This window comes from Acipenser ruthenus, chromosome 4 (genome assembly GCF_902713425.1).
Source record: "Acipenser ruthenus chromosome 4, fAciRut3.2 maternal haplotype, whole genome shotgun sequence".
NCBI lineage: Eukaryota > Metazoa > Chordata > Actinopteri > Acipenseriformes > Acipenseridae > Acipenser > Acipenser ruthenus.
Genome location: NC_081192.1, coordinates 44369582 through 44397577, shown reverse-complemented (window position 1 = coordinate 44397577; position 27996 = coordinate 44369582). Strand labels below are relative to the sequence as shown.

The 27996-nt window shown below is 39.1% G+C and overlaps 2 protein-coding genes across 7 annotated transcripts in view; one reads left to right on the top strand and one right to left on the bottom strand.

Moving 5' to 3' along the window:
• The first annotated feature begins 40 nt into the window (after window positions 1–40).
• Window positions 41–23374, top strand: spag1a (sperm associated antigen 1a). Of its 2 annotated transcripts, none has more exons than XM_034000654.3 (9): window positions 41–541; window positions 1886–1985; window positions 3609–3761; window positions 4650–4825; window positions 7253–7394; window positions 10118–10244; window positions 10723–10884; window positions 21824–22066; window positions 22350–23374. In XM_034000654.3, exons 1-9 carry the CDS (start codon window positions 166–168, stop codon window positions 22479–22481), a joined length of 1611 nt encoding a protein of 536 aa, XP_033856545.2. In that variant the 5' UTR covers window positions 41–165; the 3' UTR covers window positions 22482–23374. The 2 variants fall into 2 exon arrangements, with proteins under 2 accessions (XP_033856545.2, XP_033856544.2); XM_034000653.3 differs by having other exon boundaries at window positions 21689–22066.
• Window positions 23375–25402: 2028 nt separating this feature from the next.
• Window positions 25403–27996, bottom strand: part of LOC117400429 (E3 ubiquitin-protein ligase RNF19A-like) — a 45786-nt gene continuing 43192 nt past the window's right edge. For 4 of the 5 annotated variants that reach the window (XM_059022436.1, XM_059022437.1, XM_059022438.1 and 1 more), the window contains one exon: window positions 26065–27941. In XM_059022436.1, the coding sequence (XP_058878419.1) occupies window positions 27260–27941 (682 nt within the window). In that variant the 3' untranslated portion in view covers window positions 26065–27259. Of the gene's footprint in view, window positions 25991–26064; window positions 27942–27996 lie in introns of those variants that run through there. The other variant, XM_059022439.1, reaches the window with a different exon arrangement.

Genomic DNA, 27996 nt, shown 5'->3' with positions numbered 1-27996 from the left:
ATTGTTTAAGTACCACTTCCTTACACCCCTCTATGTAGTGCTGCAGTAGGCTGTCCCACCGGCTGATGTAATCACTGACTGCGACTGTGTGGGTGTGTTCTTGTGCTATTTCCTTGCAGAATCTTGCCTGCTTGTGGTGGGGAGATTGCTACTGAGAAGGGTGAAATGGGGAATGCACAGAAAAAGTTTCCTGGCAGAGGAGATGGTGGACCACAAACTGAAGATAAACCTCCATCCACAGCCAAGAAGGCCCAGACAAAGAGAGGGAGCTCGGAAAAAGGCAGTTATCAGGGTGCAAACCTGGCTAAAGATCAGGGGCAGGTCAATGAATTCCAGAGGAATGGGAGCTATGCAGGTGATCAGACAAGACCCAGTTCATCCGGTACTGACAGCAGCAGGCCTGATGTGCCGGTAGACTCAGGAGCGCTGCCTCCTGCTATTGCCAGGCTGAAAAGTCAAGGCAATGAGCTTTTCAAGAGCGGACAGTTTTCTGAAGCACTGCTTAAGTACACACAAGCCATCAATGACTTCACAGAGGCCGGTAAGATTTAAATTCTGTTTGTATGTATTACGTAGTTTTAAATGTGGTTTCTGTAATAGGATACGTTAAAACTTAGTTTTTTCTGAAACCTTCAAACAAAATGTATTTTTATATAAACTGTGTCTGCTTAAAAAATGTAATCAGTGGCAAGCCCTTATTTTAAAGTGGTGAGAGGATTGTGTATTTTCTCATTTGATTCAAGAGATTAATGCTGGTTCAAGAGCTAGCATATTTTCTCAGATGATTCAAGAGATTATAATACTGGTTTAAGAGCTAGTTATGCCAGTTTGAGGGAGAAAAGAAACTGAGTTTTATCCCCTTCTCTCTAGAATTCTGCAGTCAGTTGTGTGTTGCTTACAATTAAAATATGAATGTGTGAATCCTTGCTGGGTTTTAATTAACCAGCTGGGCAACTGTTGATACGAAATATTTTTGTGTACCAATTCCCTAATTTTGCAGATCACCCACAAACCAGCTTAATTAGAATTCTCAAGTGAGGTGTATGGTAAATTGTCTGTGTATTTTATCAAGTTGAAACCCCATGTTTTCCTTCTGTTGTTTCAGTTATTTGGGGTCAAAGTGTAAAGTGATAGCTTCCTATGTCACTGTACTATACGTTGTTATAATCCCTTCCAACAGAAAGATGATAAATAGCAATCGAGTAGGGAATGTTTTGTCATTTTGATAATGACATTTTTTGTCTTTTTAGTTGTATTCTGGTAATAGTACTAAATAGTAAATACTACTAAACAATCAGGGTATGTTCTTTCAGGCATAGTTAGAAGATCACTGCTCAGTGAGTCATTTACATGTGATAATCAACCAACCAAACTGTGTGTATAGTTCAAGTATTGACATTAGCAGAATAATCATATTACAACCCTATTCTAAACCCTAAAATGATTTAATGAAAAAGAAAGGAATTAATTTTTTCACATCATAGAAGGAATGATAAAATCAGCAGTGCTGTACCTGGATACTTCGAGAATGTGTTTCTTTTGTAATTAGGGAGATCTAGGCAAAGCATGGCCCAGAGCAAGGGAGCAAAAATTTAAGATGCATTTCCTTCAAACAGACGTAATTCAGTTACATAGCAAATGCAGTGAAAAGCTACATTGTGGCATCTGGACCGCCAGCGCTTTCTTTTAAATGTCTTAAAACCAAAGCTTTGAAAATCTCAAGAAGTATCAACAAGAATAAAAAGAGGGAGCATTTTTGTATATGCTGTGAGCTGATCACATTTATGCAACAGGAGAGAATAAAGACATCATTTCCACCGTAAACCTCAAAGTACTATGTTTCTGCATAATTTATAAACAACAATATTTTTTTTGTATTTTCCAGAGATAGACAGTCCTGGAGATCTCAGCATTTTGTTTTCAAACCGAGCAGCATGCTTCCTAAAGGATGGTAATTGTAGTGATTGTATCCAGGACTCTACCAGGTGAGGCACTTGCAGTTTGATATTTTTTATTTTGTGAACATTGAACAAAAGCTCTTCTATTCACTGTGATTTTTGATGTATGTCCATATGACAGTATTAAGGAAGGAAGGGTGGTGTAAATATAACCGACTACATTTCATAAAGCTTGAGCAGCCAGAACTGGTCAGCTTTGCCATGCATGAGATGACATATTTTATACAGTAAGAGACACCTGAACAGAAGGTACAGAGCAAGTCATATTGGGTAGAACTAGAATGTTGAATCTAGGTTGGCCAATCCTGGTTTAATTATATCTGAATATAAATAAACAAATTAACATTTTTTTCAAATAAGTAGAATAACAAAGATTTAAGTGGAACCCCAAGGTAGGAATACAAATTTTATTTAACCAGCTGTACCTCTATTAAGAACCTAAAAACAGCATAATTTAACTATTTGCATTTATTTTTAACCATTGTCCCTCAAAATATGAAATAATTTCAGATTTCTAATCTAGATTCAAGATGTTATGTTAAAGAACTGTCCTCTATAATTTAACTTGCAGTCTATCCCTTAAATTAATTATACCATGACTTATTTGTAATTTGTAGCATACTTTATTAAGCATTCTTAAGGGAGCATAATTGTAATTGTAAATCCGCAGCCAATGCCAGAACTCCTTGGGCAAAATCTCTGAGATGGCTGCCTTATTGTGCCCATGTGACTTTTTGGTTTTTGAATAATTGAATGAAAATTATTGTTTATTAGTTTCATACTTAGTTTCAATACAGTAAAACACAATGTGTGGAAAACTTCAAGAATGTAGAGGTTGACAATTAACCAGTTGATAGTTATCTTTATGGTTGTTACAATTTTCCAATACCTTTGATACTGCTATTTCTCCTGAGTAGTTTCAGTTTTGGAGGTGATGTTTAGCTATTTTTGTTTGTACAAGTTACCTCTTTTAATGTGGCACTGACAATCACAGAAACAGAACCTGCTGACTACTATGCCAAAGTGTATGTTGTAATGTAAAAGTGCAGTGGTAATCAAGATTCCTGTGTTCCGGTTCCTGTAAGAATCAAGCATGTGTTTCTACTCTTATCGGTAGAACGTTAAAGACAGATGGTTGTTTGTCATTTTAGTTTGTGTGATGATGACCTCTATGATATGAGTGTGACTGACAAAAAGCGTTTCGTTTTAGTATACAGTAATGCGCCTCGTTTTGTTTAGGTGCAGATACATACTTTATGAATTTGAGTGGGACATGAAAATGAGAAAAGCAAACAGGAACTTCCTTCTGTCATACCCCAGTGCAGTAAAAACCCACTTGGTTAACTATTTTGAATTAATTAAAACATATTAGCAGTGTAATATATTCTGATCTGACCTTATTATATTATTAAATTATAGCTTTTCTTGTCATAACCTCTGTAACCTGAACAAGTGCTGTTTGTTTGTTTTCCTTTCAGTCAGTTTAAAAAAAATGATGGAGCTAAACATGGAAAAATACAGCACAATTGTTAATTAACACCCGTTAACTGATATTAATACAGAGCAATTGACTGTTCATACCACTGCATAAATCCAGTCCTCCTTCTGTTAACTTTTTGCCTGATCCCTTAATTCATCTATTTTTAACAGAGCCTTGGAGCTTCAGCCTTTCTCTGTCAAGCCTCTCCTTCGGAGAGCAATGGCTTATGAGTCACTAGAGCGTTACCGGCAAGCCTATGTGGATTATAAGACTGTTCTTCAGATTGACAGTGGGGTACAGTCTGCCAATGACAGCGTCAACAGGTAAACATATGACCTTTAGCTGCTTCTCAATTAACTACATTGCCAACATGAAATCAAAGTAGCAATATCTACCCATATTAAATATCACTGGTTCTCTCATTATTTTGCGCCATATCTTTTTGTTCTTTGCTGGTTTCTTAATTTAATTGAGGGTATGCAGATCACCCCGTGTTGGATTTACACCATGGGAATGAGACCAGACCATGCAGCTGACCGTCAGCACTGAAAGGTACAAGGAAGCAGCAATTTAACCTTTCTAAAGATACATGAAGAGCGAAAAGATATTCAACATAACAAAGGGACCAGTGATAATGTTGCTTATGTTTAAGCAATACAGTCTTTGTGATCACTTCTTAAGGCACATAAAATTCACATTTTAGTTTTCTTTGTTTTAATATGTCATTTGAATAGTAGTTGTTTAGCTGTTTGAAATGTTGTTGTGTAAGTAAGTGAAATCTAGTTCGACTAAGTAATTTATTGTAAGACTATTGACTGGAGATGTGAATGACTGTGCTATAAATTAAATCATGTGACAGCTTTTCAAAGCTTTTCAATTAGCTTATTTCCCTTTGTTTATACTGTACACTTAAATTTCTTAACATATTAGAAAATCATTCAGAGTGAACTTAATTATATGACATATAGCAGATTTGTATTTGTTTAAAAACCAAAAAAAAATTAGTAGAACAATTTTCTTTTGCTCACACTTATAATAAAACATAAATTGAATTAATCCCCCCGAAAAAAGCATTGACTTGTAATCTACAGTACTGTCAGGCAGGCAAAAAATTCCAGTTGTGGCATCCTGTAACTTTGTCTAAGAGTACAATTAACAATTTTATTTATGATTAAAGAAAAAAAAAAAAACACTTATTTTTTTTAATTTAGGATTACAAGACTGTTGAGAGACCAGGATGGCCTTAGCTGGCGAGAGAAACTTCCTGAGATCCCAGCAGTCCCACTATCTGCTCAGCAAAACAGATGGGAAGGGACCTCTGCAAACTGTGAACAAACACAGCAAAAGGCTAAAGAATCTGGTGGCTCTAAACCTGTGCAGGACACAGGTAGCACACATATCATGTAGTACAGTATATTTAGCACAATGCATCTTTTTAGTTTTTAAATATGTTTAAAAATAATAAAAAATATGTGTGTGAGATTACAGTGGTATGGTTGGGACCAAGACAAGTCTGTCTATCAAGTATTAAATCTGGGGATCTAGCGGGCAACTAATCTAGTATCATATTTCTACAAGTGAGCTGCTTGTGTAAAGTTTACCACCTGGAAGAGGTCTTCAGCACAATACGTTTGAATGACCTTCCATAGGTCACACTGTGAATGTGAACATCCTAGCTCCACCAATCTGCACTGATCTAATAGATGTTAATCACATTAATTATAATTGTGATGCAAAGGGCATCACAATTATAAAGATACAGATTTGAAAGATAATATATGGGAGTCCATTTCGAAGGAACTGGATAAGCCTGGTGTGTGATTTATTGCCATATTTGTTGAAATACCGTCAGAGTAGACACATAATTTCCACATCATGTTGACGAATATGTACCAGTCTTGATCACAGTTTTGTCAATAGCAATTTTGAACAATTGTATAGATCTGGCAGTTTTCAAACCTGTCGCGTGGCCTCTGTGTCGCTTCTGGTGTGTGTGGTCAAGTCTCTGCAAAAGTGTTTCGTCGCCAATAAAAAAATCGCATTGCGTCTGGTGTGTGGAGACCTTAAGACATGCAGCGATTATTTTTTAACTTGGTCATTTGTAAAAACACTGTGTTGGCAGTTCGTAGTGAACACACACTAGCAATTCTATTGATTATATCTTCAAGAGAGCATGATTGCTGACTTCTCACTCTAAGGGAAACTACAGTAAATAACCAGGTCTTTCTGTAATACTGGCTGGACTGCTGCCATTTTTTCCCTAGCCTGCTGCTATATAAAGTTATTTTTCTGTTAACCAATGAATACCTTGAATTTGAGAGAAAAACAGAATATATTGTCTTTTTTCTGATACTTGAATTACTCTTACTTCCCTCTCAACAATCTTAAAACTGTGTTTGGTGGATGCTTATATTGCTTGGTCCTGCAGCAATGTGTTAACTGGATACTTATGTGTCTTGCTCCTAGTTAATACTGTGCTTTTTTTAACAGTGAAATTGTGTTATTTTAAAGGTCTGAGGATTAAAAGGGTTATAGTACTTTTCTGCACGGCCCACAATTCTGTAGTTACATATGTAGCTCCCCATAATGTTTTAGTGTGGATCACTGGTGTATATTAACCACATGAATTTAAACATAGGTATTTGTGATTATGTGACACTGATGCAGTTTAATTTACCATTAAGTTGTTGGTTCTTTTAACTGTGCAGGCATAAGTAATTAAGTAATATTATTTACATTACTCATGTTTCTCTATCTGCTCCGTTTTATATCATCTCTGATTCTCCCATCTGCACTTTCCCTTTAAATCACTATTAGTTAATATTTTGTAGCACCTGTAAAGTTTGAGATATCCAAACAAAAGAAAAGCTGAGACTTGCAATATTACAAAAGTTAACCATCTGTGAAATGGTCTTTCAGCAACCTTGTGCTTATCACATGGGAGCACACTCTGTACTCTAGCTTTCCTTGGACAGACAGAAGACTTGAGTAATGAAATCAGCCGGATGTTTCTTTTAGCTCATTTAAAGTTGGGGGTGGGGTTACATATAAATACATTAATAGTTGTACATGTTAACAAATACATGTTCTAAATAGTTATATTTATTAAGAGACTACAGACTCGAGTATCAGACATGCATTTCATTCATAAAGGCTTAAGGTGATTCAAACCTTCCATGCTATCTTATTAAAAAAGTGTCTAATAATTATATATTTAATTATATTTCACTTTAGATCACTTTCTCTAACCTGGATCCCCTTTGAAGTGTCTCGGGTCTGCAACCCCCCCCCCCCCCCCCACAATATACACCTGTATTAAAATATTCTATAGATTAAAGTCTATGTAGATTAACATTAACATGGTCCTATTCCTAATCACTTTCATAACATAACTCACTGCATATGCACTGCAATTGACTGAGCAGATATATAATAATAATAATAATTATTATTAACAACTGTGTTGTTCTGCTTGTGCTTGGTTGTTTTGCTATCCCCCCCCCCCTCCAAACCCCCTAAAGTTTTTCTGTGATCCCCCGGGAGATACCGAACCCCAGTTTTGAGAACTGCTTTAGAGAAATAATTTAAAGTGGGGTCGTTTTGAATCTGAATTGAAGCTGCTTGTGTATGCTGCTAACGTAGGCTGCTAGTGTATAACAGGCCGTGTGAGGATGTGAGACTGGTGCTCACAGAAGTACAGTAGTTTAAACAACAGTGGATATTTAAACAACTAACAACTAACTCTGCGATGGATCAATGTAGTAGTTTGACAGTTAAAGATGAATGCATATTTTTTTCCCTGGTTTTATTAAAGGTAAAAAAACAGAAGCTCTCTTCCTGTCCTGTAAACAAGAAGGAAATGATTTTGTGAAGAGGGGCCAGTATAAAGATGCCCATGGAAAGTACACTGAATGCTTGAAGTTAAAGTCAAGCGAATGTGCAATTTACACAAACAGGTCAGTATATGCAAGTGTTTTTTTTGTTTGTTTTGAACTACAAGAAAAAAAAAAGTTAAACATTTAAGGTACAGAATGAACAGGGACTATTTGTAACTTGAGCAGTACTTTCAGTCATATATAGAATGAATAAATGGTCTGCTATTTTCCTGAAAGCTTTGACATTCTCACTGATGCATGTACTTTAAATTGTATGTTACTAACAGGCACCAACAGTTATGTTCCTCAGAATTTCTTTCTGTTCAAATATCTCTATACTGTGTTAGTATGTGTGAGTATATATTACATTTGTAATGGTTCGAATCCCTTTTTGATAAAATCAAACGTCTCCACGCAACCTGTTGTAGCGGAGCTACTCGACTTGACCGGCTAGACCAGTGGTTTTCAACCTGGTACTTTACTGGTATGCGACAGTTCTTTATGACAATATGATTCCTCAAAACACAAAGCTCTGTCAATCGCACCATCGTGTATCAATCTGTTTGTACCACTGAAGCACAGAGAAATTATAATGCAGAGCTCCGATTTAAAATGGTTAGAAATGCAAGAACAACAACAAAAAAAACATTTGGACTTTTTCAGGGGTTAGGCACAGAAATTCTGCATCTCCCTTTGAAAGCAAGTGTCAGTATTTACGAATGTGACCTCGGTCTGAGATATATATAATCGGTATAAATATATATATACACACACACACACACAATTAAAGTAGAGTCTCTACAGCAATGCAAGCATTCAAATTTCTTTCTGCCAAACTATATTTAAATGGCTTACCAAACAAAATTCATCATTTTGCTTCAAAGAGCTTTAAATACTTCTCCTGCTCATTTATATTCTTCATCAAAATCTCTTTATTGATTTTAAAAAAGTACATAGTTGTAAAACAAACAACGCGTTTTGACACTAACGTGTTGCAGGTGTGAGTCTGTTGGGATAAGTCTGTACCAACTTTGCACACCTAGATGTGCCAATATTTTGTTCAAGCTCTGTCAAGTTCCTTGGGGAGCGTTGATGGACAGCAATCTTCAAGTAATGCCACAAATTTTCGATTGGATTTAGGTCGGGGCTCGGACTGGGCCACTCAAGGACATTTACCTTTTTGTTCCTTAGCCACTCCAGTGTAGCTTTGGCTGTGTGCTTTGGGTCGTTGTCATGCTGAAAGGTGAACTTCCATCCCAGTTTCAGCTTTCTTGCAGAGGGCAGCAGGTTTTCCTCAAGGACTTCTCTGTACTTTGCTCCATTCATTTTCCCTTCTATCCTGACAAGTGCCCCAGTCCCTGCCGATGAGAAACATCCCCATAACATGATGCTGCCACCACCATGCTTCACAGTAGGGATGGTGTTTTTTGGGTGATGCGCTATGTTGGGTTTGTGCCAAACATAACGCTTTGAATTTAGGCCAAAAAGTTCAATTTTAGTTTTGTCAGCCCACAAAACTTTTTGCCACATGGCTACAGAATCTCCTGAGTGTTTTTTTGTATACTTCAAACAGGATTCAAGGTGGTCTTTCTTGAGTAAAATACAGGCCAGATTTGTGGAGTGCTTGGGATATTGTTGTCACATGCACACTTTGACCAGTCTTGGCCATAAAAGTCTGTAGTTCTTACAAAGTTGCCATTGACTTCTTGGTAGCCTCTCTGATCAGTCTCCTTCTTGCTCGGTCATCCAGTTTGGAGGGACGGTCTGATCTAGGTAGGGTCTTGGTGGTGCCATACACCTTCCACTTCTTAATAATCGTCTTGACCGTGCTCCAAGGGATATTCAAGGCCTTTGATATTTTTTTATACCCATCCCCTGATCTGTGCCTTTCAACTTTGTCCTGGAGTTCTTTTGAAAGCTTTGGTGCTCATGGTTGAGTCTTTGCTTTGAAATGCACTACCCAGCAGAGGAAACCTACAGGAACTGCTGAATTTATCCTGAAATCATGTGAATCACTACAATTTAACACCGGTGGAGGCCACTTAACTTGGTGTGTGATTTTGAAGGCGATTGGTTACACCTGAGCTAATTTAGTATTGCTATTACAAGGGGGGTGGACACTTATTCAACCAAGCTATTTCAGTTTTTATTTTTAATTAATTTTCTACAAATTTCTAGAATATTTTTTTCACTTGGAAGTTGTGGGGTAGGAAGTGTAGATCAATGAAAACAAAAAAAAATATTTTAATGCATTTTAATTCCAGGCTATAAGGCAACAAAAGGTGAAAATTTTGAAATGGGGTGTAGACTTTCTATAGGCACTGTATCTCGTCAGCCAAAGAATCCGCCACAGTAATTTAAGAGCAATGTTACCATTATGTAAAACAGTATGTAGCCTGAGCTTTGCACTAAAGCAAGGCCAGCTGTTGAACAAAGTTTATTTCTCAAACTGACCATTTAAAAAATGTGAAAGCGGAACACACAGAAATGCGTGTGGTCAGCTGGCTTGCATTTCCTTCCCTTCTCCCCTGCTCCGGCCATGACGTACAACGACCTTATAACTTGATTATTTCGACCTACAGCCACAACCATGCGTGCATTAGTTCGTAGTGCTTTAGGGGCAAAAACAGTGTAATTAACCCTAGATGTACAGTTGAAATTAAGGCCTAGAACTGACTTGGTATGTACTGAGTCATCATTAGCATTAAAGTTATCATTTTAGAAACCAAAAAACAGAAGAACAAACTGTCACCAAAATGGCTAAAGAAGAGAGGAAGGTTATGATCTGTTTGTTCTGTTTTTAGAGCCCTATGTAACTTAAAACTGAATCAATATGAAGAGGCCAAACAGGACTGTGATTCTGCACTGCAGTTAGAACCTTCCAATATGAAAGCATTTTATAGAAGAGCCATGGCTCACAAAGGGTTGCAGGTAATTATCCTCTGATATTATACTATTTATATAATTCATGTCACAAAGTCCACATTAAAATCGGGATTTCTTTAAGAAACCACACGTAATAAATCCCTTTTAAAATTGCATTCAACAAATATCATAAACCACATATACTGTGTCGTTTTTCTCTCTCTGCCCAGGTTCCCTTCCGTTAGGAGAGTAGAAATGTTTCTGTTCTGTAAAATACAAAAAGTAACCATCAGTTTCAATAGTAACTGTACAGCAACCTATTTACCCAACTTCCCAAAACAGAAAATACAAAAGAACAAAAACCATTTTATTGTTGAAGCAGCAAACATGATTATTTCTATCTTATTTTAATTGTTTTTACCCTGCATGTTTTGACAGTTTTTTGTTCTTTTTTTTATGTGACACAATTTAAGTGTGAATATGTATACTGTATATGCAGGACCTTTGGATCATAATTAGTTTTTCATGATATCTTTTATTCTAGAACTATGCTTACTGCATGGATGACTTGAAAGAAGTCCTAAGATTGGACCCGAAGGTTGCTGAGGCAGAGAAGGAACTGCAGGAGGCAGCTGAACTATTGAGCAAGCAGAGTGTTGCTCCCGATAGCCAGGAGAAGCAGAGGGAGACCATCCAGATCCAAGAGGTATAATCTTTATCCAAACAACGATAAAGGAAAACAGCTAGTTTTATTATGCCTATCTATCTCTGGGTACCATTAGCAATGTATTATTCATTTAACAAGCTCATTTATAAATGTCTGGCTGTATCCTAGGATAAAAAAAAAAAAAGTGGGGAACACACTTATCACAACTTCACCTACTTATCACACATCACATTTAAATTAGTTGCAACTCATCACAGTGTAGAATGCTTTTTAATGAGGTTCATGAGTGAATAGAAATTAAGCTTAGTCTTTCGTAGAGGACTTTATTATTAGTCACTGTACCAATGGCCGTCAGGCTTGACAACAGTTTTATTAATTGATACTTCCAACCTCATTACAGGGATCTTGGTTTGTTTATATAGTAACTGAGAGCAACATATAGTGGATCAAATAAGGCAAGGAACGTGTACATAAATATGTAAATCATTTGTGTTTTTGTAACAGATTGTAAAGGAGGCAGTATAATTAAGAATACAGTATTATTGGCTGGTTTCACAGACCCAGATTAGCACTCATCTTGTTTTACCTTACCTAAATTAACATTGGGTAGTCCAGGACTAGTACTAATCAGGGTCTGTGAAACCAGCCATTTGTTTAAAGTACACTAAGGCAACATTGATTTTTATCATGTCACATGACCGGATGTATTTTTGGTTGTCAGGCCATGGTGCTAAACATCTGTTCCCTTGCTGCACAGTAAGCTTGTTTCATGAAAACAATTACAGTTTTAGAATAAATTAAAAAAAAAAAAAACACAGAGCCACCTAGTGGACAATGGTGAGCACATTTTTCTTTGCAAGAAAGCACTGTGTCCATTTCTGAAATAAAATTGTGTTCAAATTTATTGCAGTACAGTATGTCAAAAATGCCCCATATATTGCCTTAGATGTTTTCTTTTCCAATGAAAACTGCAGACTTTTGTACGAGCGAAATAAACTCAATACTATAGACTAATCTTGTTTCGGTAGAAGACAATCATTTTTAGTTATTGAAGGATTATGTTTTTGTAGTTACATACTGCTAAAAAGATATAACTGAATATTGCTATCAGTATAAACCAGGGGTTCTCAAACCGTGAGGTGCGCCACTGTTCCTCTCTCACTGCAAAAAGGAGGTAGGGAAGAAGCGATGCCCAATGTTTTTGCTCTTGAGTTACAAAACATCTCAGCATCTGCTTCAAGGTCTGATTAAATCGTTCCACCAAACCGTCCGTCTGTGGATGATAAACAAATGTCCTGATGGGACGTATTTATATTTTATATACCTGCTGTAACGTGTTAGACAAAAAGTTGGTTCCATGATCAGTCAAAATCTCCTTGGGGATCCCTACTCCAGACATAATCTGCACCAACTCTGTGGCTATTGCAGCGGCACTAGTGACCTCAATGGAACTGCTACCGGCTATCGCGTTGCATAATCTACCACCACTAATATATGCATATACCCTGAGTCAGAAGGTAGCAAAGGGCCCACTATGTCCATTGCAATGCATTCAAAAAGAGTGGAAATAATCGGCAGTGGAACCAAAGGGGCAGGGCGCACTCGACCTGGCGCTACTCGCTGGCAGTCTGGGCATGTGGCTACATATTTTGACACATCAGTATGAAGACCTAGCCAAAAGAATCGCGCCAATGTCAGCTCCCTTGTCTTGTCAGCTCCGAGGTGCCCCGCAAAAGGGGTTGCCTCATGACCTCGGTCCGACAAGACGGGGGAACCAATAATTGTGTTACAGGCTGTCCTGTGCCCGCGGCTAGATTTACCCTATACAGTAATTGCCCCTTGATATTGAAGTGTGGATATGCTAGTGCCCAAGCGCCATCAACATTCTTACCTTCAATAGACCGGACCTGCCCCCAAGCGTGCACTAGTGACGGGTCATTATGTTGGCCCCACACTATGTCTGTGTTTGAGTACCACATGTCCAGTATATTGAGAGGGGTTGGAGTAGCATCTGCCCTGTATGGCCCAGTAACCTCGCCCTCTCAGTCACACTACGTTCCAACTCCCTTTGACTGGCGTTTGTTACCATCCGAGTGCTCTCCCACCAGACCCCAGCCTTGTCTCAGTGATGCTCCGTCCCATTTTGCAGTCCTTCTCTCTTTATTTGTTTTTCCAGGACGGAAAATAGGAGAAAACATTTTGGCTTGAAAAGGAAACACATCACCAATTTGTTCCTTTTTCTTTTTTTCTGCCACGTTTACGTGTGCGGCTGAGTGCCATTATTTGCATTCATTCTTTGAATTTTGGTCTCGGCCCAGAATAACTGGATGTGGCAACCTTTCCGCCACCTCTACTACCAGGCGACATTTTATGCCACCGTGTCTCCATGGATACAGGAGATGGCCACCTGACCTCGTGGCCACCACGACACACCGCCCAAGAGAGCTGTTCTAATCAAGCTTTGCTCACATCCTGTGTCCACTAATGCATGGGTTTTCACATTGCCTAAAACCACATCAATTATACAAGGCCCCTCCCGACCATTTTCCCTGCGCTTACCTATCTCAGGTGCCCAATTTACACACGGCCACGTCACACTCCATGGCAGCAGGGCATGACCTGGCCAGATGTCTCTGTTGGTTGCACCTAAAACAAGTTGGGGGGACAGAGGGGGCATTGGTTAAATATCTGTCCCGTTGCTGTTATGGCAACAGGGCAAGGGCAGCACCTCGGAGGCGGTCTCGGAGGTCTGGGTCCCGGGGCTGATGGTGGTGGTGGTGGTGGTGGCGGAGGAGAGAGAGGAGGGGCTCAGCTGCTCCGAAGGGTGGGAACCGACAGTATCCTGGTCTGGGAGGAGACTTGGGAGTCCTCATAATCCTCGGCCAGTTTCACGGTGTCTTCCAGGGTGTGGGGGTTGTGGCACCGTATCCAGGCTTGGTTATCAGCGCCAACCACATGGTAGAATTGCCCCACAACCACTGCTTCCCCCATTTGCAAGTTGGTTTTCTTCTCTGGAGTCAGCCAGTGTACCGTGTGGTCACACAACCGCTCCGCAACCACCCTGGGGTGTGTCGCCGGGGATCTTTGGTACTCCCTGAACCATACCCGTAGAGTCTGTGCCATAATGTTGAGGCGATGGAGGATGGCCAGCTTGACGAGGTCTAACTGGCGGCGTTGTGGTCGCTCATAGCGTGGTAGGCCGCCTGAGCCTCCTTGATCAGGCAGGGTCCCAGCTGGCTTGCCCAGAACTCGCGCGGCCATGACGCAGTGGTGGCCAGCCTCTCAGACGCGACCAGGTACGCCTCTGGGTCATCCTCTGCCGACATCTTCATCTCCCGAGCCTTCGGTGCCGACATTGCTGGTGTTCCTGTAGGGGCTGGTGCTGTGGAAAACGCCAGCCCTACCTGTTCAATGAGCGCATTGTAGCGCTCCTCCCTCTTTCCGTCTGCTGTCCAGCGCCTCCAGCAGCTCTGCCAGTGTGTTGCGGTCCATGATCCTGTGGGCTGACACCACGTGTGACAAATTGGCTGAGTGGGAACAGGTGCAGGAGTGATGCAGTGCGGTAATTAAACAGACAGTCTTGTAATCCAGTTTGGAACAGTGAACTTTATTTTTATTCCAGGTCTGGTGACCTAAACAATAATCCCCCAGCAATACACAACAATGTGTACTGCACGGGGTAAACAATAATGGGATTGCAGTCCCAACTAATAAAAACAATATCTGACCCACAATAATACATACACAGTCACCAGTCCTGGGTGTGTGCAGTAGTGTTTGTGGTGGGTGATACAGGTTATTTAGTAACTGTTGGTGAAGTACCGTTCCGGCTTAGTGCTGGCCCTCGGCAACAGCTCCGGAACTGTGTTAGCTGTCTGGTAACGTGCAAGACAAGACAAGACAATTACAAGACAAAACAAACAAAACACTCATGGTGATTAGGAATGGGGTCTCTCACAGTTTTTCTCAGTTTATTTACATAAACCAAAGCGAAGGAACAGATTGCGATTCTCCGTCCCCTTTTATGCCGTCACATATGACCCCTTGGTAAACGAGTGCAACCGCCTCTCCAATCTGCGGCTGCCACGTCGTTTCCCTTCCAGGTCAATGCGTTCTTGCAACAGAGTCTCGCCTTCATCCAGATTGGCCGACTTCCCGACCCTGGGAAAGAACTGTCACACCAGCCCATCCAAAGAACAACCAAGAATCATTGTGTTTCTGTTGCATCTTGTCATAGAAATTAAATTGTAATGCGTGAATATAACAGGAAATACACATAGGAGCTTCCAGGGAACCAAAACAGTAATACTTAAGTTTTATCTAAACGTATGTTAAACTTTATTTAGTTTCTTTTAGTTTTACTGAATATGTTAATATGTGTGTTTGAAGTTACAGATCTATAATAAATTCACATGTTACCACAATAATAAGTTAATACAATGTACATCAGAGACGTGTAGTCTCAGAGAACAATAAAACATAACATTTAAAATGGTGTAATACATTTAAAAAATACTATTTCTTACCTCGACTGATGAACTCCACACAGAGTGAACTCCTGGTCTCCATGTTGCTTGGTCAGGAGGAAAGAAACCGATCTCATACCCAGAGATCATTGATGTAATCCTTTTCGGCGCCAAAGCCCATGTCACTTCCTCCATAAAAGCCCATGTCATAACCAATCATTGTCCAAATTTCTCCTGCATTTGTTTGGGTACAGAGAAAGTGTAGGGGTTTACGTTTTCATTTTCGTTTATTGTTTTATCAAAATGTTTTTATATATATATATATATATATATATATATATATATATATATATATATATATATATATATATATATATATACATACATATGCACAGTGGTTTGCAGAAGTATTCACCCCTCAGTTTTCACATTTTGTTGGCACCCGAGCGTACTCCACGTCGCTTTCAAATTAGACTTTACATGTAGAATCTACACAAACTACTCCACGTTGATAAAGTTAAAAATGCATATAGAATATAAATAAGTAAGATTTACAAAGAAAAACAGATTAATCTCAGTTGCATAAGGATTCAACCCCTTTGCTACTGCAGCCCTAAATCAGCTCAGGTGCAAATGATTTGTTTGAAAGGTCACAAAATTAGTGAAATGGTTTCAGCCTGTGTGTACTCAAAGTGATTTAACTTGTAGATAATTTCCCTCAGGTATATAAAGACTTTCAAGCTGCAACTCACATAGTGATCAACAACGCAACCATGAAGACCAACGAGCTTTCAAAACAAGTCAGGTATAAAGTAGTAGAGAGGCACAGAGCAGGAGAAGGGTACGATGAAGTCCATCATTAAGAAGTGGAAGATGCATCATACTACCCAGATCAGGTCGCCCTCCCAAACTGAGTAGCCGGGCAAGCAGCAAACTGGTTCTGGATGTCACTCTGAAGCCAACAATGACCTTGAGAGATCTGCAAAGTTCTGTGTCTGAGATGGGAGTCACTGTTCACACATCAACAATAAGCCAGTCCCTAAACAAAGCTGGCCTGTATGGACAGGTGGCAAGAAAGAAGCCATTATTCCAAAAGCCTAATCTTAAAGCATGTATGGAGTTTGTGAAAAAGCATGTAGATGATACTGCAGACATGTGGAAAAAGGTTTTGTGGTCAGATGAGACAAAAATTGAACTTTTCGGTCTAAATTATTATTTATTTCTTAGCAGACGCCCTTATCCAGGGCAACTTACAATTGTTACAAGATATCACATTATTTGTACATACAATTACCCATTTATACACTTGGGTTTTTACTGGAAAATCTAGGTGAAGTACCTTGCTCAAGGATACAGCTGCAGTGTCCCCCACCTAGGATTGAACCCATGACCCTCTGGTCAAGAGTCCAAAGCCCTAACCACTACTCCACACTGCTGCCCCAAGTGATATGTCTGGCACAAGCCCAACAGTGCACATCACCCAGTCAACACCATCCCAAATGTCAAGCATGGTGGTGGCAGCATCATGTTATGGGGATGCTTCTCTTCAGCAGGGATTGGGAAGCTTGTCAGGACAGAGAGGAGAATGGATGGTGCAAAGTACAGGCGAATCCTTGAGGAAAACCTGTTTGAGTCAGCCAAGACTCTGAAACTGGGGAGGGAATTCACATTTCAGCAGGACAATGACCTGAAGCACAAAGCCAAAGCCACACTGGAATGGTTGAACAAGAAGAGAATTAATGTTCTTGAGTGGCCCAGTCAAAGTCCTGACTTGAATCCAATTGAAAATTTATGGCGAGACTTGAAGATTGCAGTCCATCAACGATCCCCAACAAACTTATCAGAACTGGAGCATTTTTCCCGTGAAGAATGGGCAAAAATGTCACCATCCTACTGTGCAAAGGTAGTAGAGACCTATCCAAAAAGACTCATAGCAGTATTTGCTGCAAAAGGTGCTTCTACCAAGTACTAACTTAAGGGGCTGAATACTTATGCAACCAGTAAATTTAATTTTGTACATATTCTTTGCAAGTTTTGCTGACATTTAACCTCCTTCTCATAAATAAAAATAAGTTTGTTTGAAAAACTGTGCATACATTATTTGTAATTGAACAAAATGTGACATTATTGGTGAATACTTCTGCAAACCACTGTACACATTATATATATATATATATATATATAATATATATATGTGTGTGTGTGTGTGTGTGTGTGTGTGCCCTTCTAGCTTTCAGTTAGTTATGCTTCTTTTATGTTTATGTGTGGTATCCTGCTCATTTGTAGCAGGCATCTATGTTTAAGTGTGTTAGATATCGAGATCGCCAGCACAGAAGACAAAGGCTCCGATGTTCTAGCTACGACCCGACAAAGCCAGTCATCCTCCTTAAACACAAGATGCTGGGATCAGAACTGCACAAGACAAGATGGCAAACTAGTTTTTGTACTGGCTATTCCAGTGCTCTGACAAGTCCGCCACCATTTTTCCCTGCGAGAGTGGTTTTAGTATGCTTCTCTTGGCGACGATGGTACCGCAACAAACACAATAACAAGCGATCAGCTGTACTCTCTGGCTGCAGCAGCCAGTCTGGATGACATCACTGACTCCTGCCCTGACGAGGCCGTATATGTACCGATGCTTATCCTGGGGGATTTCATCCTCTCTTAACTTCAATAGCCAAACCTACCCTGTAACTCCTGTAGTTACTTTGTATAAGGCATCTGCCAGATGAAATAATAATAATTATTGGTGAATAATTGCATACGGGTATACTGATTCTGTTTTAAGGGGGATTTCATCCTCTCAACTTCAGATCTAATGAGGATGTTTTCCTTAAGATCTTAAGGGGTACATTCTACTTGTTAACAGCCAAAACTGAAGCTCTTTCTGGCTACACCACCTGAGGGTGGATTGACACCTATCTGGAGAAGGATTACACCATCTCCACATGCAACAGGTATGTTAATAACTATAAGGTAGGTCGCCTAATATCAACACAAGCTTGGGGGGGAAGGATGTCTGCAGTCAGGCAGACATCTGCACCAACTAGTATATACTAGCCATTTTATATTGTATATACTAGTATTTTACCTAGAGGCTACATGCTATGCATTTGACACTAACGTCACGGCTTTGACGAAGGTCATCACGGTAGGAGATGTTATCAGATGAAGACATTCACACTAACAGCAGATGCACAAATCAAACTGCTGGAATTTGCCCCTCTCAAAGGGATTCCCTCTTGGCAGTGGTCTGAAGGATCCCCTGTTCCATATGAAGGAGGTGAGACAGGCAATCTATCCTGCTCAACAGCTGTGAGAGGCACATTCCTCAGTGGGGGATTCTTAACAAGCAGTTGCCTTTCAGATATCAGAGATTCCAGTACCCTTTGGAAAGGTAAGCCCACTTCCAGCGGGGCCAGGGATGCTGATCTTTCTATGGCCATAATAAGGAAAGTGGCAAGTTTTAAGTCTTGATATTCCTACCTTTACCCCATTTTCTGGCAAGTGGGCAAAATATACATTCACTCCCTACGATCCTGGAACGTAAATTGACCTGGCTACCCCACAGAATAAATAGCCAACAACATTGAGAACAGTTTAACACCAGCAACATATATATCCACACACTGAGAACTGGTTATGCTAGAGAGTTTTACAAAAGATTAAATCCATGCTCTCATTCTTTCAGAAGGGGACCATTCCAGGTATCTGTTGTAATAAAAAAAAAAAAAAAGTTGGGGTCTGAACGCTACATTTGTTTGGGGAAAATTCAGGAAGGCACCTCCGCCGCCACCATCATCAAGACAGTCCTCCCAGGAGACTGGGAGTTTCCAATAGATCTATAGGAGAGCCACTTCTATCTCTACGTACATAAGGACTGCAGTAAGAACTCTGTTCTCCATCAGGACCTGCTAATACCAGCTCAATGTTTTTTGTTTTTTTTCTTGGGGATCTCTATAGCTAAAGTATTCACCAAGTATAGATGAAGTAACATTCACAAGGTATAGGCATACATCATTAGACATCTTTTGAGAGCAATATCTCTCTCTCTCAAAAAAAAGTACACCCTGGAGCACAGTAACCTTTTTTTTCCAGGACAGAGGCTTATTGGACTACAGGGAAATATCACCTCTCTTGGCATTTCTGGGAACCCAATTATATACAATTGCAGGAAGAGTGTATCTTAGAGTGTATTTCACACGAGAGAATGGTCACAAACCATCAGCTATCAAGTCTTTTCTAGATAGGGGCCAGGCCAACAGCACAGTTATTGCAGCAGTAATCTCCTTGGTAAAAGAAGCAAAACTACAGGTGACATGCATACGGGGGTCTCCTTTTATTCTTTTAACTATCTTCCCAGTTTCCCTCAGCATTAAGCCTTTGGGAGATAGAACACACACCTTCACTAAAATCATCCCGACAAGGGCATACTTCAATCAACACAGCCTACTTGCTGGACTTACCAATAGCATCCCGGATCTACTCTGCACAGAGGGTACCCGACGAGTAACAGATCCACCAGATGTGCTACAGGGCGTATTCATCTACTAGTTTACAAGAATAGCCCTTTTTTTCGCACAACAGAAGAACACTAGTACCATTTTAATTGCTCCAGTTTTCAGCGGGAAGCAGCCATGCACACAATCCAATCCATTTCTTTGTCGACTGGCATATTCGTCCCTGACAACAGGCCAACAATATTTGGATAGTAAATTGAGAGGAAGCCAGTCTTGTTCTTAGCTCCTCACTGGGCCGAGGTTTTGGATTTCTGAAATCCAGCAGAAGTGGTGCCCTGCAACTACAGTGGAGCAGCGATCTGCTCTGTATTCAACAATTTAGGTTACCACAGCTTGGACCCTGGCTACAGGTAAGAAAAATGTCTACTGCATTTCTCGTGACTGTGATCTCAGAGGGATCACAACACTAGGGCAAAACTGTCTCAAAACAGACAAATTTAAACTGGATCTCGTCCTGCATCAAGTTCTGTTGCAGTCTTGGAAGGAAACCATCTTCAGGATCCATCAAAACCCACGGGGTAAAGTATGGTTAATATAGGGGTAAAACAAAAATTTGGACAACGATTATGACGTGGGCTTTTATGGAGGAAGTGACATGGGCTTTGGCGTCGAAAAGGATTACATCAATGATCTCTGGGTAAGAGATCAGTTTGTTTCTTCCTGACCATGCAACACGGAGACCAGTCTGAAACGGCTCCTCATTGACAAAATGTTATTTGCCAAGCGGTAATGTATCATTACAGTTTGATCCTATTGAGACCAGAAAGCCTGATTGAAACAGGAATTAGTAGAGACTGCTAACAATTTACCCATGTCGGACTGATGTCAGTGGCAATGCAACAGCCAACAGAAATTCAAAGATAAAGTATTCCTCCTCATATGTCACCTTTAAGAATGTCTCCTCCTTGCACATAATTTAGCATGAAAACATTGGTGTATTTCTAACCCGATTTTCGTGCTGCCATTCTACCAATAGCAGATGGTGAATAAACATAGCTAGTACAGCGAGCCTGACACAGAAGCAATCTTCCATGTTTATTATATACAGTATATACGTTGTGGTCACGAGTACATATCCTGACGATCAGGTTCACTTGCAAAAATTGGATTGTGAAAGCAAACGAACTCTGGTGCGATTACATTGAAGAACCCAGTAAAGCAAACTTTAATTCACTTTGAGGCGTTTTCTGGTGAGAGGAGAAAAATGTTCCAGCTCCATCCAGCAATGGAGATTATTGTCATGAAGCAGACACTTCAATAAAATGTAAGCGCAGAAAATGTGATAAAGCATTTTTAAATCATGTTTACTTGGGTTATGAAAGTTTACCACTGTATTTTTGCACTATATTTTTGCTGTTTTACAATGCTTTTCCCATGGTTATACTCTGCATTTACCATAGTTTGCCATGTTTATTAATACAGTAATATGCTTTGCCATACCGCACTATTCTTTTACAGTGCTTTCCTTTTACCAAATAGGAGCCACTTTTTTACACAGAGAATTGTGTGAGTCTGGAACCAACTCCCAAGTAATGTTGTTGAAGCTGACACCCTGGGATCCTTCAAGAAGCTGCTTGATGAGATTCTGGGATCAATAAGCTACTAACAACCAAACAAGCAAGGTGGGCCGAATGGCCTCCTCTCGTTTGTAACCTTGCTTTCCATGCTTTATTGCACTTTGCTATGCTTTTAATATGGGACAGTTTTATAATGTGCTGCGTGTGCAGAAGTGGGACATCTTTTAATAATGCATTTATTTTTCAGTTTGTCAAGTAAAAAAAAAAAAAAAAAGGTGGGTGGTCATAATTTGTTCTTGCCCTGGTGTAGACTAAATTACACCCTTTCCTTACTTTGAAGGTCAGTGACAGTGATGAAGAGGAAACAGAAAATGCACGAGACAGAAATGATGGAAAAGAGTTCAACCATCATGTTGGCACAGAAGGAGATAATGAAATTAACCACTGTGGTTCTGAAAACATGTTCCCTTTACAGCTCACAGATGCTTATGAGTTTGGACAAGCCTTAAATGCAGTGAAATCTAAGGAGGACGTTGCCGCTTGTGCAAAACTTCTCTGCAGCGTGGAACCAGAGAACCTACCATCACTGATGAGCAATAAATTAGAGGTAGACAACTTTACCATAATCATTCAGGCACTGGACAGCCATCTCCTTCAAAAGGACCCTAAACTGGTGTACCGTCATCTAGTCTATCTGCATGAAGCAGAAAGGTTTAAGGTAAGCATTTTTTTGTTTTACTTTTTTCAATAGAGCCATAATTCTTGACATGATTTAAGTTTGTACTAGTACAAACTCTTTACTCCTCTCTACAGGTAGGGTTTGAAATTGCCAGTTGAGATCACCTCTGGAGTTTTGTACTAATCAAGGCTCTAATTGGAATCTCTACTTGTAGAAGTTGAAATCTTACTGGATTGAAATCTCTACCTAATCTCTACATTTTCAAATGCATGTTAACTATGTATACATTTCTAAACATAACTGATACACTTTTTATTTGTAGATGGTGTCATTGCAATTGGGCAAAACTGAAAGGGAACAAGTAAAGCAGCTGTTTGATCATCTCTCAAAAGTGGAAAGTGCACAATTCACATCAGATGACGTCCAGAATCTTGCAAAACATTATTTATTTTAATATGCATGCATTAATTAGACTTGGATCTATGCAAACAGTATGACACATATACTGTTACATGTTTCATGTTAAAAGAAAATATATAATTCCTTTATATAGAAAGGGGTCTTATTTAATTTGGGGATGCACATATTATTTTTCCATTTGGAGATTTTTACATTATAACTTATGTACTTTCTTGTTTTAGTGGGACTTTGTATAGGTCTGGGTCATTTTTGCTTCAGTTTACAGCTTGTCCTGACCATTAAGTACCTGATTGCTTTCTATATATATCAGATCACCTTTTCTGTGATAAAAACACAAAGGGCTGGTAAAGTGTGTGTTTTTGGAATGTTTTAATCATTAATTGGAAGTCTGGAGCTAGCTGTCAAAGTTAGGTGCAACATCTCATATTTTTAAGGGTAATCAAATCTGCTTGTTTTTTTAAGCTCTTTAAACAAAACCAGAATGCAATAATAAATGGTCTCTAGACTGTCTATTTTTATCTCAAATACATAATACTGCATTAAGATGATTGTACAGAGAAATTCTGCCAAATCAGCAGAATTAACCACAAAGCAGTGTATATGTGTGATGAATTTACACTGTATTAAAGCTTTTGATGGAACATGTATTCAAAATATATTGGAGATATTTCTGCTTTGAAACTTGACATTGTATATTTATTTAGGTCTTCCACTCAGGTTTCTTCTCAGTTGCAAAATGCTATTTATTTTATCAAGTGGATGAATAAAATAATAAAATGTTTTATTAAATATCTGTAATGCAGGTGACTGTATTTCACATTTTTTTTTTCTACTTGGAATGAAAATCTAGTGAATGTACTAAATTCAGGGAGATGAGCTTGATGCAGCAATTACCCTGGAGCAATAAACTGCATGTTTTAAACAGTATTTTTTATTTATTTTTTCTTCCTTAAATCATCTTTTGATAAGAGTCTTAACCGTACAACTTTTCCAAAACCCAGACATTCACGTTGCTACACTATCTTTATGAAAAAGTGTAAGTTAAACTTATTACTAATGTTTGTCAGTCATACTAACTTAAATGCATTAAAACAAGAAAAAATGTCTCATCTGGATTTTCAGTTTAATTCAGTAAGATATCTATATGTCCACAAAATTTAATACTTCATTCCCTTCTTTTTTTAATAATTAGAAGAGGATCGGAACACATGACAGCCAATTTCTACCTAAAATTTGAAAAACCATACCATCGATTTATGCAGTATGTACCTTTCCTTTCCTGTGTTTCATACAGCTTTTGCTCATATTTTTTACACTCCATCGCCAAAAGAAAAATTGTGGAAGTCACAGCAAATGTCCTTTTTACATGTGTTAAGTCATAACCAGATTAACTTAATTAGGAATTTATGAAGTTGCTTAAGAATCCTCAGTTTCACACACAAGCCCAAATTGTGGGCTGCTGTGCCCACATTGTGTCAGTCATACAAAAGGGTTTCTCAGACATTTCTCACAAATTCCCAAACCCACATGATGGCTTAAAACAATTCTGAAAAACTCAGATGAGTTTGGATGTTGACGATAAATATAAAATATGGATTGTCAAGTCAGTAAACTTTAGATTACTAAATAAACTTCAATTGTTGTCCTTTCTGATTAGGTTATGGATGTATTACTATATGGAAACTGGAGCAATATTAACTAGTAGGCCAAAATAAGCCTGTATGTTTCCCTTGCTTTTTGGTTGGCATCATAAATCCAATAGGTTTGTTGTAAATGTAATCGTTGTGCCGGCCAAACCCGTTAAAGCATAGGGCTGGGATTAAGACAATATATAAAATCAGACATCACACTGGCTGAGGAGAGGGAAATGTACCTAGGATTAAGGCTCAGCATTCACATATTTGTCCATGTTACACCAATTAACTCATAGAAACTAAAGTTTAGATCACTATATGCAATTCAAATGTAGAGCTACTATATATAGTCTGACATGAATTGCAGGATACATTCTGTGTAGTGTATGTTAAATAGAATTTTTTATGAATGCTTGCAACAAAAATGCTCAATTTTTACTGTGGTTTAAAACATCTGGATATGGAAAGGTTTTTAGAAGATGGAGGAAATTCCATACGTAATTGTGGAAGAATGTCCTTTCCAAGTTTCATCATGACCTTGTAAGCGGTTCTTGTGTAGAAATATGTAAAAATGGAATTCCCTGGATTATGATACACTCAGTAACTTGTGCAAGAGGTGGTCGTGAGCAAGTTTCATCAAAATTGGATTAGGAATTCATCAGCTGTGTGCAAAATTAAGAATGATGTGCATCTGTCACCACGATATCCCTGCAGGTGAGAAGTTGCTTACTTGGTTACAAAAACCCCCAATAATAAACAATATATAAACACATTTAGTATTATCCCCCACTGGTGGAGAGCGGAGATTATCATATGAACGTCTGAGTTTTTCACAGCTAGAGAACCTATTGTATTGAAACTTGGTCCAGATGGGGGGGGTGGGTATATGCAGGTTGTCTGCCTGTTGCACTTTTTATTGTTATAAGTGGTGACCAATGCAGAATTATGATTAAATACAGCATGTTTGATTTAATGATCTTTATTTGTTCAAATTCATGTTTTGTGTATTTTTCAAAAAAACTTCACTGTAAAAACAAAAAAAAGTATGCAGGCTTACAACTTTCACTTTGCAGTCAGTCTTGACATGAGCATGTTTGAGGACTTAAGTTTCTTGTTCATGTACCACTACCCATATTCATATGGGTTTCAATTAAGAGAGAACATAAAGACAAATACCTTCAGAATATTATTTCTGTTAAACCTGCATCATTACAAACTGTTGTCGTAGATCATGACACACAAAATGAGCACATTCAATTGGTGATGTTCCTTTCACATCAATAAACCCATTCAATAAAAAAGCAACACAATAGAAAGTGGCCATCTTTAGATGTTTATGCATTTTAATACACATATTGTAAAGCAATGTTAGCAAACAAATTTACAAATACCTTAAGCCTTTCTGCAACAAACCTGAAATATAACCTGGCACTGGTGTTCAAAGCATAGTAAAGAAATGGGAGAGACGCAAAGTCTGCAGCTTGTGGCATTTTTATCAGTCCAGAACTAACTTTCAGCAGCACCAACGTTCCTGTTAATGGCAAACAGGAAACAAATCCAGTTTTGGCATTCACATGTATTCCCAATATCAGGTTCGCGTCCTGGCTGTGCTAAGTTTTCTTTGCTGGGGATTCCAAAGGGAGTGTCGCACTGCCTCTGGCGCTCATGTGGGTTAGGGAGGAAAAAACAACATGGATTGCTTCTCAATGGCCCTACAGTGAACCCTGCTGGTCAGGCACCCAGTGAGCTTAGAGCGGACACCTGCAAGGATGGCCTTTGTTCTCCAAAGGCCAATAGCTCACTGACATCCACTCTCAAATTCCTGGGTGAAAGAGAGGAAGCTGGCTTAGTCGTGGGATCAGAGGATGCCCACTGAATCCTCGGATCTCCTGAGCTGTGTGAGGATTTGCTGCGGTGAGGAGAAAAAAATAATTGGACATTACAAATTGGGGAGGGAAAAAAGTTGGGGGTAAAATAATTGGGCACACTAAATTAAATGTTTTAATAAAAATAAAAAAAAAGTGTACCCCCAACATGATTTTGCAATGCAATACAATACAATACATTAATGTAGTGAAATTAACAGTGCAGGTGCCTGGCTTGTATTATTTGGGTTAGTATCATTAAGCATTTACAAAACAGCCATCTGAATATTTATTTCTCATTCTCATGTGATCCCCAAGTAAGGTTTGTGCAGCCACTGCACTGTGCTTTTAGTCTACAATATCCCACAGCTGGGCAAGTGTTATAAAATAGACTTTTTACAGCAAGCGTTATGTTAAAAGGGTCATCTAAAGCCTGAGCGCTGTCTTTGGTAGGCAATTAAAAGTAAATGTATACATTAGGTCTACCACAGTACATAACTAACTATAGCATCTCTTTCTTACCATGGCTAGAAAGACATTGCTAAACATTTAACTTTTGAAGACATGAATAGGAAAAAAAAGAAAAAAAAGGTTTTCAAAAGGCACCATGAGTTGACAAAGAGAAAAAGTCAATCTTAAAATATGCGAGGTCTGCTGAAAAAAAAAAAAAAAAAGGCCATCGAATCAATTAATAGTATACAGTTTCGTTACAATTAAAAGGGTCCAGCAACCTACTACAAGTGAGTTACAACTTGTAGTACACACTCTTTACAAAAAAATGACACCTTTTAACCAGTTTCATAAATATGGGATTTGAATCCAGACTCCTTACAAACTGCCTGTTCCCTATCAACCTAGACCTATTTGGGCTTCTGCATGAGTTTGACTGGACATATATAAAGTGGCACAGTGGTTGTCTTATCAAACCACAAAACAGAATGCTAAACCACATTAAGGTCTACAACTAAAAATTAAACAAGAAGAGAAAAGGGGGACAGGTAACCAGGTTGGTCACTCCCCAGAGTGACAGTGGTTACTTTACTATTCTTGCAGTGGCAATGGGATGTAATGTTTTAATGCTGTTTGAAAAAAACAGTACACATCTTAACTATTTTTTCAATCCTGCATCACTTTTGCTGTCATTAGAAATTTGCCATTAGAACCTTGATCAATATAGTATGCTACCCTGTTACCTAGACATTTAGATTGAATCTAACTTTCAGAAATGACCTGTCATCATGTGAATAACCTCTTGTTTGCTGGGAAAGTGAATGACAAGTTCAAATAGAACAGTACTTGCAGCACTTAAGGTATTATATTTCAGTCTGAATACATGTGTTCTTCACTGCACCAGGTGGCTGGTGATGGTTGTTATTGGTTTCCTTTAAAGATTCCCCTGATTCAAAGTTCACATCGGTTGAGTTCCCAATGCTGATGTTCTCCTCCGCTATATAGCCTAACTGTGTGACCTCTGAACTCTGTACTGGCGCAGTGGATACAGGAATGGGGCAGTTTTCCAAACGATCATTCTCCACCTCAGGAAGGGGACCGACTGTGGCAAAGCGGGTGTGGTACTCACTGGAACCGTGGCTACAGGAAGTTTTCATACTCTCCATATCAGAGCAGCTGAACTCTGAGAAGTGGCTGGAGTGTGAATCTGCTACGGAGGGAATGCTGTCGCTCAGGGAAGGAGTGTCAAATTCACTCGAGTTGGTGCTCTGCTGTTCGAGAAGCTGAGCATCCATTTCTTCTCTGGTCTCATTTATCTTTGTACTGCCCTTTTTTCGTAGCTTGCCTTTGCATTTCTTCACCGCAGTTGTATCGTTTGACCACTTGGTGGCACTGCACTTATTTTCCAGCAGGCAAGAGGAGGTGCAAACAGCATTGCTACGGCCCAAATTGCTGCCATCATCCACACTGCTGCTCCCACTGTGGTGTCGGAATTTGACAGGCTTTGATTCAATGTCCACTTGCACTTCCATACTGTTTCCATCTCTGAAATGTTCATTAAAAAATTATTCTTTTTTTTATTTTATTTTTTAAAAACTGA

Bases quoted from the DNA above. Each gene is read 5' to 3' on its own strand.
- spag1a (XM_034000653.3), top strand. From the start codon at position 166: ATGGGGAATGCACAGAAAAAGTTTCCTGGCAGAGGAGATGGTGGACCA. The intron at 10,245-10,722 runs GTAATTATCCTC...CTTTTATTCTAG, and splicing joins TGGCTCACAAAGGGTTGCAG to AACTATGCTTACTGCATGGA. The intron at 22,067-22,349 runs GTAAGCATTTTT...TTTTATTTGTAG, and splicing joins ATGAAGCAGAAAGGTTTAAG to ATGGTGTCATTGCAATTGGG.